Source organism: Melospiza georgiana, chromosome 1 (genome assembly GCF_028018845.1).
Source record: "Melospiza georgiana isolate bMelGeo1 chromosome 1, bMelGeo1.pri, whole genome shotgun sequence".
NCBI classification, from domain to species: Eukaryota; Metazoa; Chordata; class Aves; order Passeriformes; family Passerellidae; genus Melospiza; species Melospiza georgiana.
This window is the reverse complement of record NC_080430.1, coordinates 66,677,674-66,693,015: the sequence shown is the minus strand read 5'-3', so window position 1 is coordinate 66,693,015 and position 15,342 is coordinate 66,677,674. Positions and strand designations below refer to the sequence as shown.

The following is a 15,342-nucleotide window of genomic DNA, read 5'->3' as shown; positions in this document are numbered from 1 at the left end:
GCGCTGCCCGTGACGTGCGAGCGAAGTGGCCTGCGGAGCTCCTCACGGTGCGCGAGTTCTGCGGGTTTATTTTCCTGTAGTAATGTTGTGAGGGGTTTTTTCCTCCTCTATCTCCCCCATTTCATTTCTTCCCCTATACATATCATGTTTGTCTTCTGAAAAAAACAAAACAATCGAAACCAAACAAAACCACCCAAAGCAAAACCAAACAAAACCAAAAACAACAAACAAAACCCCCCAAAACAACACCCCCACAACCCACAAAGTCGTTTAGGTTGAAAAAAACCTCTGTAATTGAGTCCAACCTATGCCTGAACATCACCGTGTCCAGGGCACCGAGTGCCACCTCCAGGCTTTCCTTGAACACCTCCAGGCACGGTGACTCCACCGCCTCCCTGGGCGGCCCATTCCAATGTCCAATCACCCTTCTGCGAAGAAATTCTTCCTAATGTCCAACCTGAAACTCTGCGGAGAAGAGGCCGACCCCCGCCTGGCTACAGGCTCCTTTCAGGGAGTCACCGAGAGCGCTCCCCCGCGCCAAACACCCTCAGCTCCCTCAGCCGCCCCTCACAGCGCTTCCTCCCCTCAAATGCTGAACGAAGAACCAGCAGCAAGTTTAAACACAGTTCTTCTAACTAACTTTTAGTCTTTAAGGTTTCTGTGCTCTGTTAAGCATCTCAACCAGACCAAGAGTTCTGTCTGACAGAGATGCTAACACAGCTCAATACTTATTACTGAATTACTGAATTACTGAATTAACCAGTAATACATACTGGGAACCTGAAATGTTGAAGACAGCACAAGCCACAGCTGAACAAAACCAGAAGTTGCTCCCTCTCCCTGGTGAACTATTTTCCCATTTAATCTCACCTAATTAAAAAAATTGAAGTAATTTCATAAAATCATAGAATCATAGAATGGCCTGGTTTGGAACGGACCTTAAAGATCCCCGCCCCATGGGCACGGACAGCTTCCACCAGCCCAGGTGGCTCCAAACCTGGCCTTGAACGCCTCCAGGGGTGGGGCATCCACAGCTTCTCTGGGCAACCTGTTCCACTGCCTCTTTACCCTCACAGTAAAGAATTATTCCCATGTATCCAACAGAAATTTCCACTCTTTCAGTCCCAGAAGCTTGTGTGGAGCAAGTCTCTAATACAAGCAAGCTGAGATGAATTGCCTAAGTGATTATCAAATAGTGACCCATAAAAGACTATGCAGTTATGTAAGGTGCTGGCACTCACTATGCAGCTATGATTTTAATTACCCTGGCATGTTTTGTAATGTAGACCTTGGTGAAATCAATATGGGAAAATGTTTAGGGAAATACAGCAAGATTTAGCATGATTAGGAAGGAAAAAAGGAAGGAAGATAGACACGTGTATAGAGGAAAATATGGCTTTAAACCATCTGTTAATTCCTAATAGAAAAGCTATTTTGGAAAACTGACAATAAATGAAATGTAACAAGACTTATTTCCCTGTAATATTTCACTTCTTCCTTGAAAGCCAGATCAGATCTCAAAGTAAAATTACAAGATCTCAGAGACTTCACAGAATGCTGCCAGTCACATGTAAATTTTAGGCTCACCAGCAGCAGCATTACACAGGTATAGCCATAGTTTGAACTCACTATGAGATTATTCTGGATATTCAAGGTGAAGTGGAATCACTGACAGCAGAGAGCAGGGGACTAACAGGTAACAATGTAATGTTTCCTTACGCCCACATTTTCCAGTTATTAGTATTTCATTCTTCTGCTTAAAAAACATACCCAACAACAGTCCCACAAATTCTGGGAGCATTCAGATTTTCTATTCTGGAACACACATGACAGAGATGCTGTGACAACATGGCTTGCCAGTAGTAAGAACCTCACAGCTTAGGCTTTTGGTAGCAGAAGGTCTTGTTTCATTGCTGTGTCAGATTGCCACACAGGGCAGTATTTGTAGTCTTCTGCAGAACCAATTCCCTGCTACATTGCTTTAGCTTGTGGGTGGGAAGCTCATTGTACCAGCTGATGAAATGAAGTAGTTGAATGCCTTGGCAGTTAAATACCCTCTTTCCTAGAAATGAGATTTAGGCAAGAGGAAATGTTTTGAGCTAGATCAAAAGGAGGAGGTAAGCACCTAAAAGCTGGTGTCATAATAGTTAAGGTTTAGGGGGAATCTGGAATCTCACCTCAAGCTCTTTAAGTGTAGGTGATGCTGAAAAACCTGATCAGTCACTCTTGAGTGGGGAAGCCTTCATGTTTAATAGGAGGTAATGAACACCTGTGTGCTGAGAACCTGGCTGTGGTACAGAGCCACAGACATTGTGCCTTTGCTCATTTTTGCTATGCCTTCCAGCATCTTGTTTTCAAGGGTTTGAAGCCACTTTTAAAACTGAGGAATCACCCTAGCATTGAAGTTCAGTTCTTTTCTTTGCTCAGGGATAACAGATCACATCTCCTGCATCATGCTGAAATATTCTAATAATAGGAGCTCTTCTGAAGAGTCCTTGGATGAGAGTTTTTGGACATTAATCAACAACAAGCTCTTGTCATTGCAAAGTGGTTAATTATTGTTGGGCCCAGCAGCTACAATTCATGCTATTTAGACATTTGGATCTGGTATTTATGATCATGTACAGAGTGAAATTAAATGCAAATGATGGTTAAAGAGATTCTTCATCACTGAAACTATACAGAGTCTCCAAAGAACAAGAACCTTTCCCCTTGTTGGGGAAGCAGCCAGATACAGAACATGAAACTTGAGCCAAAAAATATATGTATGCATTTACATAATGTAAAATGTTACACATTTAGTGTGGAAAATGGTACAACTTTCTCCTAAATTAAATTAATTGAGCCTTTCACTCTGAAACTGATCTGTCTCATCCATCTAAGGAACTTGAAAGAGAGATTGGCTCTAAAGCCTTACAGATTGACTGAAGCAACTTCTTTCTAATAGATGCAGCTTCAAGTGGAATAGAGAAAACAGAATCCTGGTGGTCACAGTTGATTAAAAATACAACTTTTCTGCTTTTATCTTAGGGTACACAAGTTTTTTTGTGTCATTGCCTGTTTATTAGTACTGCCTGATTTAGGAGTTGTGCTTGAACACCTTTATTTGCCTTTGACCTTGGCCTTGTTTGAAGGCAGAGTAACAACAGAACAGCTTTACTCAGGAATGTGGCCCTGGGAAGCCTTACTGGTTACTGAACTCCCTTCTCTGTCACATTCCCTTCTCTTCCCAGGGAGGAAGTGTGGTGGTGCCTCTGTTGAAGCAGCAGTGGGACTATGGCTTCAGAGAGCAGGAGTCTTTGGTGGTCAGTGGTGATCAGGTAGGGTCCTCAGCATGCCACAAGACCTAGGGAAGGAGGGTTAAACCTAGGGAGTGACCACTAGGGTCAGTTTTGGGTGGTGGAGTAGGGAATGTTCCCTGTTCTACAAAACTTCTGGCACACAAAAAGATTTTTCAGTGTTATTTCAACCATGAAGACAGAGCAGGTTCTTGTCTGGTAGTCAGAACATTCCTTGGAGAGCATTATTTATGATTTTTATCTAATAAGAGGGGGATTTTATCACAAGTCAGGGGCCTGTTTATCTTCAGAGAGCAGTAGCTACTTCTGGGCAGTATTTTCACAGCAGCTGGGCCCTTCTCAAGAAGAGAAGCTGAATCTGCTTTGTATGTTCTTGCTAACTGCTGTGCTTGCTACCATACTGTGTCATCGACTGAACCTTAGCTCCATTTGTCTGGAAGCTTCCATATTTAGAAGGAGCCCAGTTGAACAGCACACCAGGAGAGTGCACTAAGGGTGCACACTGAACTGAGCCCCTGAAGCACTCCAAGTGGCCAAATGTCTGATCTCTAGGAAAGACATGTGAGGCACAGGGTGATGAACACAGTGCAGTAAGGAACTCCTGCAGATCCAGATATGTTGAGATTCAGGAAAGAGTAAGAACAAAAATTATTTGTCTGCAAAATAACTATGGCACAGGGAAGTCTTAGCAAGTGCCTAATTCTCCAACTTGTGGAAAAGATTTCTGGTTTTCAAACACAGATTTGAAATTACTTACTCCTTTTTCTTCAATGGCTCTGTTAAATATTACTTTTAAGTTCAATCAGGTATTCTTTAAATGAAGATGTGCTTAGCAGTGTTTAAAAAAAAAAAAAAAAAAAAAAAAGAAGGAAAACCAACCCAAAATATCTATTTAATAATTTGTAATAAGTAGTTATTTTTTATTCTTCCTTGTTCATCCCACTCAAACATTCACCTTTTACCAAGATGATAATTTCAAGATCAAAGTAATATTAAGTGTTTTACAGTGACTTTTCGAGGGCAGAGTTCCCCAGTTCAATGGCAAACAGCATTCACGCCCTTCGCAAACGCTGCAGTCCCGCAGGTTGTCATTAAAGGCTTGCGAAGGCCTGGCCTCGGCTGTTTCCTGCCATCTGGTGGGTACTTGGAGTTACTACCTCGATGCTTCTCGTTTCCGTGGGCTCTTAGTACCAACTAAGCGCGAATCCCAGAACGCGGAAGGGCTGAGGCTGGCAGGGACCTCTGGAGTTCCCCTGGCCCCTGCCCAAGCAGGGCCCCCTAGAGCCGGCTGTGCACGGCCATGGCCATGGGACTTCTGAACTCTCCAAGGAGGGAGCCTCCATCGCCTCTTTGTGTCAATGTTGGTCACTTGCACCTGAAAAGAGTTTCCTGATGGACAGAGGGAATCTCCTGTGTTTGTTTCAGTGTGTGCCCATTGTCTCTGGTCCTGTCACTGGGCACTCCTGAAGAGAGCCTGGCTCCCTCCTCTTTGCACCCTGTTCTATTTAAGAAAGTGACATCCACCGAAGCTTTTCATAGGAAAAAAGGTTCTTTACCTTTAGACACTTAAATTAAAAACTCACTTTCCCTTTTATGTGTGTTTTACTGTCTGATTGAGACCATCTGTACTGGTGAATATTTGACCCATGCAGGTTTATAGAAATGAACTGGCTAATTCCACCATACACATTTTTTACCTATTAATATATGAACCAAATTAACTGTTTTCTGTTTTGGCAGTGGTACTGACTTTAGGGCATGACCACAATATTAGTGCAGTGTAACACAGAAATCAAGGGGTATATCTTGTGTGAGTGCATGCAGTAAAAAAACCATCAATGGGACCTCAGGGATGCTCAGCATTTAGCAGTTCATTCCTTGCTGGAATCAACCATCAAACACAGATCAGTCTTGCTGCTGAAAACTTGGTGGCTGCAACTGCTCATGGTTGAGATGACTCATCAAATGACTCTTCTGCAGTTTGTTGGCTATTTCTACTCTTCAGATAAACTTGATTTTTCACAAAATGAGTTTTTAACCTTTAATTGTACACAAATTCATGTAAAGTAGAAGCAGAACTTTGTTGATTTAGCACTCCTTTGTAATTTTGAATTTAATGACGGTTGCAGGGAAAGAACAGTCCAACCTACTGGAAATGTATGACAAGTATTTTTTATGATGACCAAACTGAACTGACAAAAGGTGGTTATAGGTTTGTTGTTGTTGTTATGTGGTTGACTAAGAGTGCTGGATATAATCTATTTTAGAGGTCTCTCTCCTACTTTTCTGGTGTCCAGTCATGCATTGACTTGGTATCCTTTTCTTCAGTTGAAGCAATTGCCTTGGGTCTGTCCATGCAAGGCCTTCTTCCTTTTAAACCTCTGCCCTCTGACCAAGGTCTGAGGTGTGCTCAGACTGTCAGGCATGTGCTGTTATTTTACAGGATCTATTTCTGCTAAATGACCAGTCAAAGCAATGTGCTTAACGTGAATGTTAAGGTGAAGGTCTAGCCATGAAGGAGTTTGCCTTCAAATGTTTAAAGAAGAATCAGATCAGCCTTCATGGATTTTGTATTTGATGGGGAAGTTCAATCCCTCAGAGGAACTATAAGAATTTGCCTCTGTAGTGATTAAGGGCTGTCTTGCTGCTTTCTGTTTATCATCAGGATTTGATACTTGGTTTGTGTCTTACCTCCAAAGCAGTAAGTGGCATCCTGCTGCTGCATAATGCCTTGTTCCCTCTTTGATGCTGTATATGAAAGAAAAAATCAGTATCTCAGGCCAGAATGCTCCAGAAGGAGATTGTTTTGTGGAACACATTACAATTATGATTTAAGGATTCAGCCCTTCAACAATCCTTTTATCATGACAAGTATGCGATGTCCATTTTTCAGAGATGAGGCACATCCAAGTGATATAGGGAATGGACCACCTGTGATTGAAGCCACATAGAGACACAACAGGAAAAGCAGGAAAAGCTAAAAATAGAAGGCAGACCATACCGACTTGCACTACATCATGATCATCTCCCTAGACATAATCCCTGGAACATCCAGGTGTACCTAGAAGTGAGAATCATGAAAAGCTCAATTTGCTGGCTGTCACCTAAGTTATGTGCATGACACTTCAGGTTTATTTGCCAGCATACAGAATATCCTCTACTCACTGTGAGGTGGATTATGGCAGCAAGAGTGGTGATATTTTATTGAAATGGAAGGAGGAGCTACTTTTTCTCACTCCAGCTTTTGAAACAGGGTTTAAGGAAGAGAAAGCCTGTAGGACAAACAGTGCAATAGCTTAAGCTCAACAACTTTGTTTTTAAACAAGTACATTTTCTGTTTATTTCATAAGAAGTTTACTGTTGAAAAAATGATATATATTAAAGCAAACACATTATACACATAGGTTAAACATCAGATAGCAAAACCGTAAGGAATGAGCACTACTGGTTGTATTGTATAGGGTTTACAATCAAAGGTATACTTAAAAACCTTTAAGAGTTAATGTACTTTCAAGGTAAGTTAGGCACAAAATTTAGCTTGTAACTAGCTCTGCAAGCATGTCACTGTGATTTAAGTGATACAAAGTATTACAAGTGATCAAAAACATAAATTGACTTAAAAGTTTTTAAGTTTTATTTGTACTATGTGCTGAAATAGTACAAATGTATGCAATACTCCACCTTTGTTAAAAAGAAAAAAGTGTAGGGACTGTAAAGCAGAGTCAAAGGACTAAACCAGTCCTTTATTTGAGCTCAGAATTAGTATGGCATAAATCTATGGCTTTGCTTTGTGAACTTCTACAAATGTGGGGAAAAAACCCCAGGATGATACTTTTAATGAACATGATGAGTTACAATACAAATATTTTAAAGGAACTTCATAAGTGAGGGAAACTAGCTGGTATCAGACGTGTCTGTCTGTCTTGGTTTTCTGTATAAGATGCAACATAAAATGTGAAATTTTAAAAAGTGAGAGATTGTGTCACCCAAAAAAAAAGAGAAAAAAAAGAAATCCAAGGAGCAAAAAACCTTCAAGTAATTTCCTGCAAGGTCTTAGCATTTATGAGGCCCTAGCTTAGAACAAATTACTAATTTGCAAGAAAAGAGAAGGCAGCAGCAAGTCTGTGAACCACAGTAAAATCTTCACAGAAAACTGTGGGATCTTCTAAATATGCATATTAAAAACATTTTTTATTAAACTACCAGATTTTTTTTCATTTTCATTTTTTCATGTATTGCTGTGGTGACAGTTGTCCTTTTTTGCTTGTTTGAAACGAAACACATTATGATTGCCACAGAACTGCAAGAAATTGCATACTTTCTACAGGTACATTTTTACTGCATCATACAGGAATTGCTTAATAGGCAAAAATAAACACCTTAAAGTCTTAATGCTGTTTTTGATTAGCAGAAATACAAAAAGGAATGCACTGAAGCAAGATGATTAAAAAAAGTGTATCATGCAGTATGTTGGCTTAAATGTATACAAAATTTCAAACCAATGATGTGACTGGAGGGTGGGGGGGGTTAACCTATTGCATTCTCATTCAGAATTAAAATTGTACGTGAAGGCAAACTGTGTGGAGACGTGACCAGGAGCGGGATGCCTAACAAAAGGGTGCCAGATGTGTTACTGTTCCTAGCATGCAGAGCTAATGCTTGAAGGCCTATGACAGCAGCATGAACTCCTGCTACCTCTAGTTCTTTACATGACTGCTTTGTCCGTGCTGGCCGCAGTCTGGCCGCGGTCAGCAAGTGCTCCGTGGCGTGAGGAAGTCAACCCACAATCTCTGCAGGTTCAGTGACCAACTTAGATCCATCCCATGCTGTCTTGAACTGTTCAGGAACCGGAAATTCTTTCTGGTAGGAAACAAAAGCAACAACGATGGTTAAACAAACAGAGGATAGCTCATGAAAACTGGGGGAATACTATTAGTTCTACATGACTGCGAAAGCATTGATAGCTCAGACATGCTGGGATTAGAGAGAAGCCTTCCTCATTACCCTAGGAAGTTATTTTACAGTGCCACACAGGAAAAAGGCTGATTGCTACCCAGTTTCAAACAGCCTTGGTATGGTATGACTTTGCAATAATCTCTCTCACACCATTATCTGCATCAACAAAGTAAATAAGCCTCATGTCAGAAATGACTTCAGATTCCATCAATGTCTGGGTTGGAAGACAGTATAGAGGATTTAGATATGGAGATTAAGCCAGGAGTCCAATTTTAAGGACAAAAGCAATACTCTAATATGGAAGAATAAAATAAAATTAAATAAAAAATCCCAGTCATTTTAAGTGTGATACACATCAAACTAGTCAGCATCCTTTGTGGGGTACATAAATGCAGCAGAACATCAAATAAAATGCCCCTCTATTCTACAAATTGAGTGAAATGATGGGGGATGTTGTTGAGTAATTCTCTGTACCCAGTAAAGAAAAAAAATATGTGAAGAGAAGGGTTTCTTGTTTAGACCTCAAAGAGATGTTTTGGTAGCCAGTAATTTCTGATGTTATGGTGATTTTGAGGTGAGACTGAACAAAAGGACTCTTTTTAAAAAAGAAATAAGTGAATATGAGCCCACTAAAACTTGTTCCCTTTTTACTTGTGTAAAGCTGGCCATCTAGCAGTCACATTTGGAAATGTGAAGCACAAAAGTTCTCATTACACATTTTATTTCATAAAGCCTAAACCCCTGTACTAAATTCCAGCCCAAGAGACTAGCAAGAAATTTAAGTTCTGTCTATGGCCATGCACTGCAATTTCAACTCTGCTCCACTGACAACACCAGGGAACTGTTATTTCACACACACTTTGCCTGCTTGTGTGTGAAGTGACAGAGCATGACTTTACTAGAAATGCCACTGTGCACAGTAGGAAAATTTTACTAGAACGGGAAAGGAACTGGAAAAATGCCAGTTTAAGTGGCTTTTAAGGACATATGTTGAAAATAGTACAAAGTACTACAGCTGCTGCCCATGTATCAATAGCTGTAGAAAAAACAAGTATATCATACTGTATTATTTCACCTGTAATAGCATTACATTTATCTTAGTTTTGGCCTCATCATCTTCCAACTTAAGTGCTCTTCTGTGAAGGTAATTTCTTTGGGAGACTATGTTTAGATATAAAAAAAAAAGATCAAATGGATAGGACATGAAGCCATCAGAATGGAAAGAGAGGACATGATTTTTGATCTCTGAAATTACTTTGTGCCCCGGAAAATAAAGAATTCTTCCTCTTGAGATACAGGCACATAGAAATTAAATTGTTTTGGATAATTTTTGGTGACATAATTATGTGTGTTACATCAGTTTCTTTCCTAGCAGCTTAAGTGCTCTTAGCTGCCAAGACTAGTATGAAAGAGAAAGGAAATTTAAAAAAACATCTCACTCACATAATCACCGTCCTGGGGGATGAGAATGTTCATCTCGGATGACTTGGCACTCACAATCTCACAATCCAATGACTCCTCACTGAGGTAGATGTGGCAGCCTTCTGTTTTGTTAATAGAAATGGTTGGCACTTTCCCCATCACCTGCAAAATAAAATCTACTTAACATCAAATCTTAAAATGCAAACAGAGATACTGTTAATAAAATCCTCTTTGCCTTCTAGGTCTAATTTTGGCCACCAGCACCTGATCTATGTGTCACCTGCCTGTGTGACACTTTTATTTGATTTATTGGACACTGAAAATTCTTGGTGGTGGTAACAAAGACCTATACACAACAACAAAACCGTAATGTACAGCAAGCTTTTAATATACAGTTTGATGACAGTACTTCTCTGATTCTCTGTAATTTCAGTGATACTTTTGTGCTGATATTTAGGCAGTGTTCACCTTGCTCAGCAGTGAGTATTGGCTAAGAAGTCCAACATGGCAACTTCAACCCAGTAAGGGCAAAGGAAAGACCCCAGCATAAAGTAATACTCAACAAGGGATTTGTAATACACTCTGAAGACTTCAAAGCTCTTGTAGCATGCAACAGGAAAGGGTTTTTATTCTCTTCAGGCAAGCTACAGTTCTGAATATGTACTAAGATCAACTAATTTAAATCTCTAAAACTATTTTGTGTCTCTCTTTAAGAGCAAGCGCAGGATTTACTTGAGGCAAGGAAGGGAAATCTTCTCTTGTTCACAATTTTACAGATTGAAAGATACCTTCATGGCCAACAGACTTGACTCACTTTTTGTCAGTAAAATTCCTGCTCCTGCCCTCTCTAGCAAGGACAGCAATATACTCTGGACATCAAAACACCAGAGATTATCCTAAGCCATAGAACAGTGACAGCATGTGACAGAGATGTACTTGTTAATGAGAGTGTCTCCCATCACTTAATTAAAGAATATCTTTTAACTTCAGTTCCTTAAATGTGGCAGTAAACCAAGTGCTCTGTCCTCCGGCATCCCACCCTTATCCTGAAGTATGAGCTATGCAGTGCATCAATCTATCTTAAAGTTCCTCTTCTTAAATGGGCTCTTATGCAATCAAGAACAGAAGGAAGGGGTGTTGAAAAAATTTTGCAATCATCTGGCAAGAAAAAAATATACCACTGAGATAAAGGAGAGACAAGCAATACGGCACTGAAGTCACTATAGCAAAATCTCTAGGATTAATTTACTGAAATCTGTTGCCTTAACATATCATGTATTTGGACATTCTGAACTCAGGTCTCCAAATTACTGAGAAAACTGAGGTGCTTGGCACTTGGCATACACCAGCCCTGTGGGAGCTGCCTGATTCAATCTGCATACAGCAGATAACCAGATCCTGCCTTCCTAAATGGATGCCCACTCTGCTCCATGATATACATAGAAGCCTTATCAGTATTCATAGAACATGCTTTATTTTGATTCTTAAAAAAGGTATTTCCACTTTATTTGTGTATTAGCAAGCTGGGGCTTTGCTATTTATTACATACAAATTTTTCAGCTTTCATGAATAGTTTAAGAGGTAATGATTTAAAACAATATAATTATTTTAAAACTGCTCAAATAAGTGCCTGGGATGCATAACTCACTGTCTCCTCTGTTGTAAAAAGACATGTAGTGATCATGAATAAAACTGATTGTTACACTTCAGTCACTTGCATAAGGTTCAGCATATAAAAACCCCATCTTGCTCCTATTCCCTGTGGTGGCTGTGACCATTACTTCTGAAGCATGGAGCAGGACTGCCTATATTTAATGTCATACAGCAGGCACAGCCTCTTAAGCAAAAGACCTCACTTTGAAGAGTGGCAGTTTAATGTAATGATTAACATTTTTTTTTCACTCAAAATAGTATGTCCTGGAGTCCCTTCTTGAGATTACACAGTGTGTGTCAGACACAACCCAGTATTAGAGCAGGTAGTTAGACCTCTGTGGAACAGGATGATTGAAGTGCTGTAAATGTCAGCTAGACTGTACATTTTGAGCAGGACAAGTGTCCCCACTAGAGAGGGCAATGTATAGATTGAAAATATGCGTATTTTCTTTTCATGAGAATCATAAGGAAGATGATGTCTGATTAAGCTTTTTGAAGGCAAATAAGTAACTACTTAATTGCATAAAGTGTCACATCACTGGCCAGGGAGATTTTTTGAAATCCCAGCACCTACTTTTATGTTATAGCTTTTAGTTGTCCTTTGACAGTCTATTTGAACATTTCAATTGAGAGGATAAGTAAAGAAAAAAATCTTGTGCACTTAGAAGTCAATTAGCTAACTGCTAGAATTTCTTCTGTAAGCACTACTGAACTTCCAAGTGCTGGGAGTTGCTTAGCATGAAAGCAAGCAGATCCGGGACAGAAGGAACAGCTCTGCCAGTGTACAGATCTCTCAGCTTCACCAGAACCAGAAGGCACTGGGCTATGGGAGGTTGGTTCAGTGATAGTAAATTCTTTTCACAAGAATTTACAAGAATGTTTTATTTTCTAAAAACATCAACAGAATTTAGAGCGTATAAAGATCCATTTGGATACTTCTAACTTTTGTTGTGCTCTGTGAATTTTTAAAATCTCTTGTAACTATATGTTGGGCTTTTTCACCCCCACTTGTTCTAGGTCTGTCTTCATCTCTCAATTGGATATTTACCTGAATTTGAATATCCCTGGAGTTGATCACTTCCACGATTCCCACAACATTGTCAAACACAAGGCCAAACTTTTTACAGTTGTCTAAAATAAAAGCAATCATAAATAAGAAAGGCAAGACAAAAGCAAATACATGCACACCTGCTACATTAACTATGAAAATTCCCAGTCCTGCACTGCATAGCTGAGTGACTTTACTCTCATAATCAATCATTAAAATGAATGGAATGATTCAGATGCATTATTAATCACATAAGTCAGTTTTTTTAAGCCTCACTTGAAGCCCAGCTGAGCTACCCACTCACCAATAGTAATTGAGTTGATTTTTCCTTTTATCTGAAGTGTAGATTTGTTACACTTAAAAATATAGGCCACTTGCTTGAGTTCAGTGTTGTTAATGACCAGGTCATTCTTATCCTCTTGATATTCCTATTTCAAAAGAAAGTTTATTTAATTGGTTGTCTTTAACTAACAGTCTTTAGCTAACAGTCAGACAGAGTTTAGTACAATTTATCCTCGAGTCATTGCATCTTCAGTTACAACACAGCAATATCCTTCCTGTGGCTTAAAATCTTAATCTGCTTGGTGACCAGATATCTCACCTAAGTGACCCTTAGATGACACTGTATCTTTTAGAGCTGCAGAGCTGAAGAAGTTAGCACAGAGAGCAATAAAATCCATTAATTTTGCAGCAAAGATGTTATGCTCACAACAACTAAAAAAAGGCACTCACAAAACTGCTGTTTGGCTCCCATCTGATTCAGACTGAAGAACAGAGCAAGTTTTCCTTCCCCAAGTGTTATATAATATTCTGAACACATACAGGCATTACCATATACAATAATGGAGTAATAGGCAAATAAACTTCCTTTCACTAGGCTTAAAAGAACAATTACACTCCAGGGATGTCCAGGAAAGCCTAGGGATCCACAAGGAAAGTTCCAAGTAGTAGAACCATAACAACATACCACAGGCAAATAGTGACTGCTCCTTATGCAAACTGGACTCCACTGTAACATACACTGACTGTGTATATAACCTTCTGCATGACTAAACTGCATGTTCTTTCTGCTCTCTCTTAACCAACAGTCACATCAATTTTCATTCATAGATTCTTTGGTATATGCCTACAGAAATTAACACCCAAACTTAGAACAAATCTCCTCTTTCCATCTGTAGATTGGGCAAAAGGAAAACATTCCTCTACTTTAAGCATGGAGGACATGCTTGCATGGAATGGGCAATGAAATATAAATGTATAATTCCATTGGCTAGGGAAACTGTGATGACTGTTCTCTCTCATTCACAGGAATGGCCTGCAAGAAGAGATTTTAATTGGTGTTTTTCTCTAATGGGCTTGTTTCTGGGGCATTGTCTGATTTTACAAGGAATTTATATGCCGATTCTGATGTTCTGCAGTGAGTTGAATTAATAAGTGATTCTCAGAGACAAATGAATTAACTTAAAATCCTACAGAATAGTAAAAGTTGAAGTGTAGCAAATGCAGAGAAATGGAGGACTCAGCCCTTTTTAGTTGCAACTTTGTTTTGTTGCATGTGAATGATAGACAAGAGGTTTCAGTGATCCTCCTGGTTTGCAATGTGCAAGTTGCAATTCAGAGGTGTGACTGGAACTCACCACTCTCCACTTCTTTCCCTCTAGCTCCAAGACAGGGGGATGGTTCTGCTGTGGAGAATTCTTGGAAGAGGTAGGACTTGGAGTATGGCTTTTTGTTGGAGAACGAACAGGTGGACCTTGGGCACGTAGGTTGGGGTTCTTGTGAGTCTTCTGGTCATCAGAGACATGCCGAAGCCCTAAAAACCAAAAAGAAAGGGTGCTTCTGAAAGAGAGTCTATTTTCCAATCCTTAAAGTGCTCATATTGAAGCCTGAGAAGTTTGTTTGTAGTTGTGTTATTCTCTGAAATTACCTTTTAAAAAAATTTCCTCAAGGTTTACCTGTGTAACAACCTGAAGTGCAACTGCTGACATACTTTTAGCAGATCATATAAAAACTCTTCTACTATTGATGGGCTCTTAGTATCTTCAACAGAAAATTCCACAATGTCTTCTAGGTCCCTCTCTGTCTGTAGCAAGCTCTGACAGCTTGTTGTATCATGTTTTTCCATCAGAGTTTCTTTTTCTAATTTATGACAATATTTGATCTATCCCTGCAGCATTAAATGCAAATATATCAATCATATGTATTTAAATTCACAGATACATACTTAAATTACAGCTGTCCAATATTAATACAAAAAGCTTTATTTCACCTGACATGTAAGACATTTTGACACAGGTCTGTACACTCAATATGAGTCACAAAGAGAGATAAAACTTTATTGCAATTGCAATTTAAGAGCCTGACCAGCTACTGGGGGCTGAAGATATCCAGCCTGGCTGCCTTAAAATTAAAAGGATACCTCTAAATGGTGTGAATGTCAGGTATACTGAACTTATTGGGTGGCTAGGGCTTCTAAAGGAGGTTTTGGAGCAGCCTTCTCCATCGAACCATTGCAAGCCTCAGAAGGATCTGAGCTGCCAGAATGTAACTTAAAAATGCTGTGAAAGCTGTGAAATGCTGTGAAAGATGTAACAGCTCTTGATGTAGTTTGACTGCTGGATCACAATTCGATTTCTTGTCTCCTGACCTTTGGTAATTGCCTCGCCCTGGTTGAGCTGTGCAAAGAGGGCTGAGCGGGACGCGGTTCCTTCGTCCTTGGCGGTTTCCGTATCAAAGATGGGGGGCGGTCCCGGGGGCGGCGGGGGCGGAGGTGGCGGGGAAAGGCCGGAGCCGCTGGTTAGAACAGATCGCATGGACATGGAGGATGCAACAGGCCCCTGTTGGAGACAGAGGGAATTATCTTACACACGGTGTTTCAAGGAACACTGTATCACAACAGCTCTTATTTATTAACATCCCTGAATGCTGCAGGTTCGAGTGACTCTAGAAAGCCACAGGCTCAGG

At 40.0% G+C, this 15,342-nt stretch overlaps 1 protein-coding gene across 2 annotated transcripts in view; it reads right to left on the bottom strand.

The window, feature by feature from the left end:
- Positions 1-6,609: 6,609 nt before the first annotated feature.
- CAP2 (cyclase associated actin cytoskeleton regulatory protein 2) overlaps positions 6,610-15,342 on the bottom strand; it is a 68,562-nt gene continuing 59,829 nt past the window's right edge. For both annotated transcript variants that reach the window (XM_058027167.1, XM_058027177.1), the window contains exons 8-13: positions 15,026-15,215; positions 14,016-14,191; positions 12,683-12,806; positions 12,379-12,461; positions 9,699-9,839; positions 6,610-8,159 (exon numbers count right to left, since the gene is read on the bottom strand). In XM_058027167.1, coding sequence (XP_057883150.1) covers positions 8,076-8,159; positions 9,699-9,839; positions 12,379-12,461; positions 12,683-12,806; positions 14,016-14,191; positions 15,026-15,215 — 798 coding nt within the window. In that variant the 3' untranslated portion in view covers positions 6,610-8,075. The remainder of the gene's footprint in view (positions 8,160-9,698; positions 9,840-12,378; positions 12,462-12,682; positions 12,807-14,015; positions 14,192-15,025; positions 15,216-15,342) is intronic.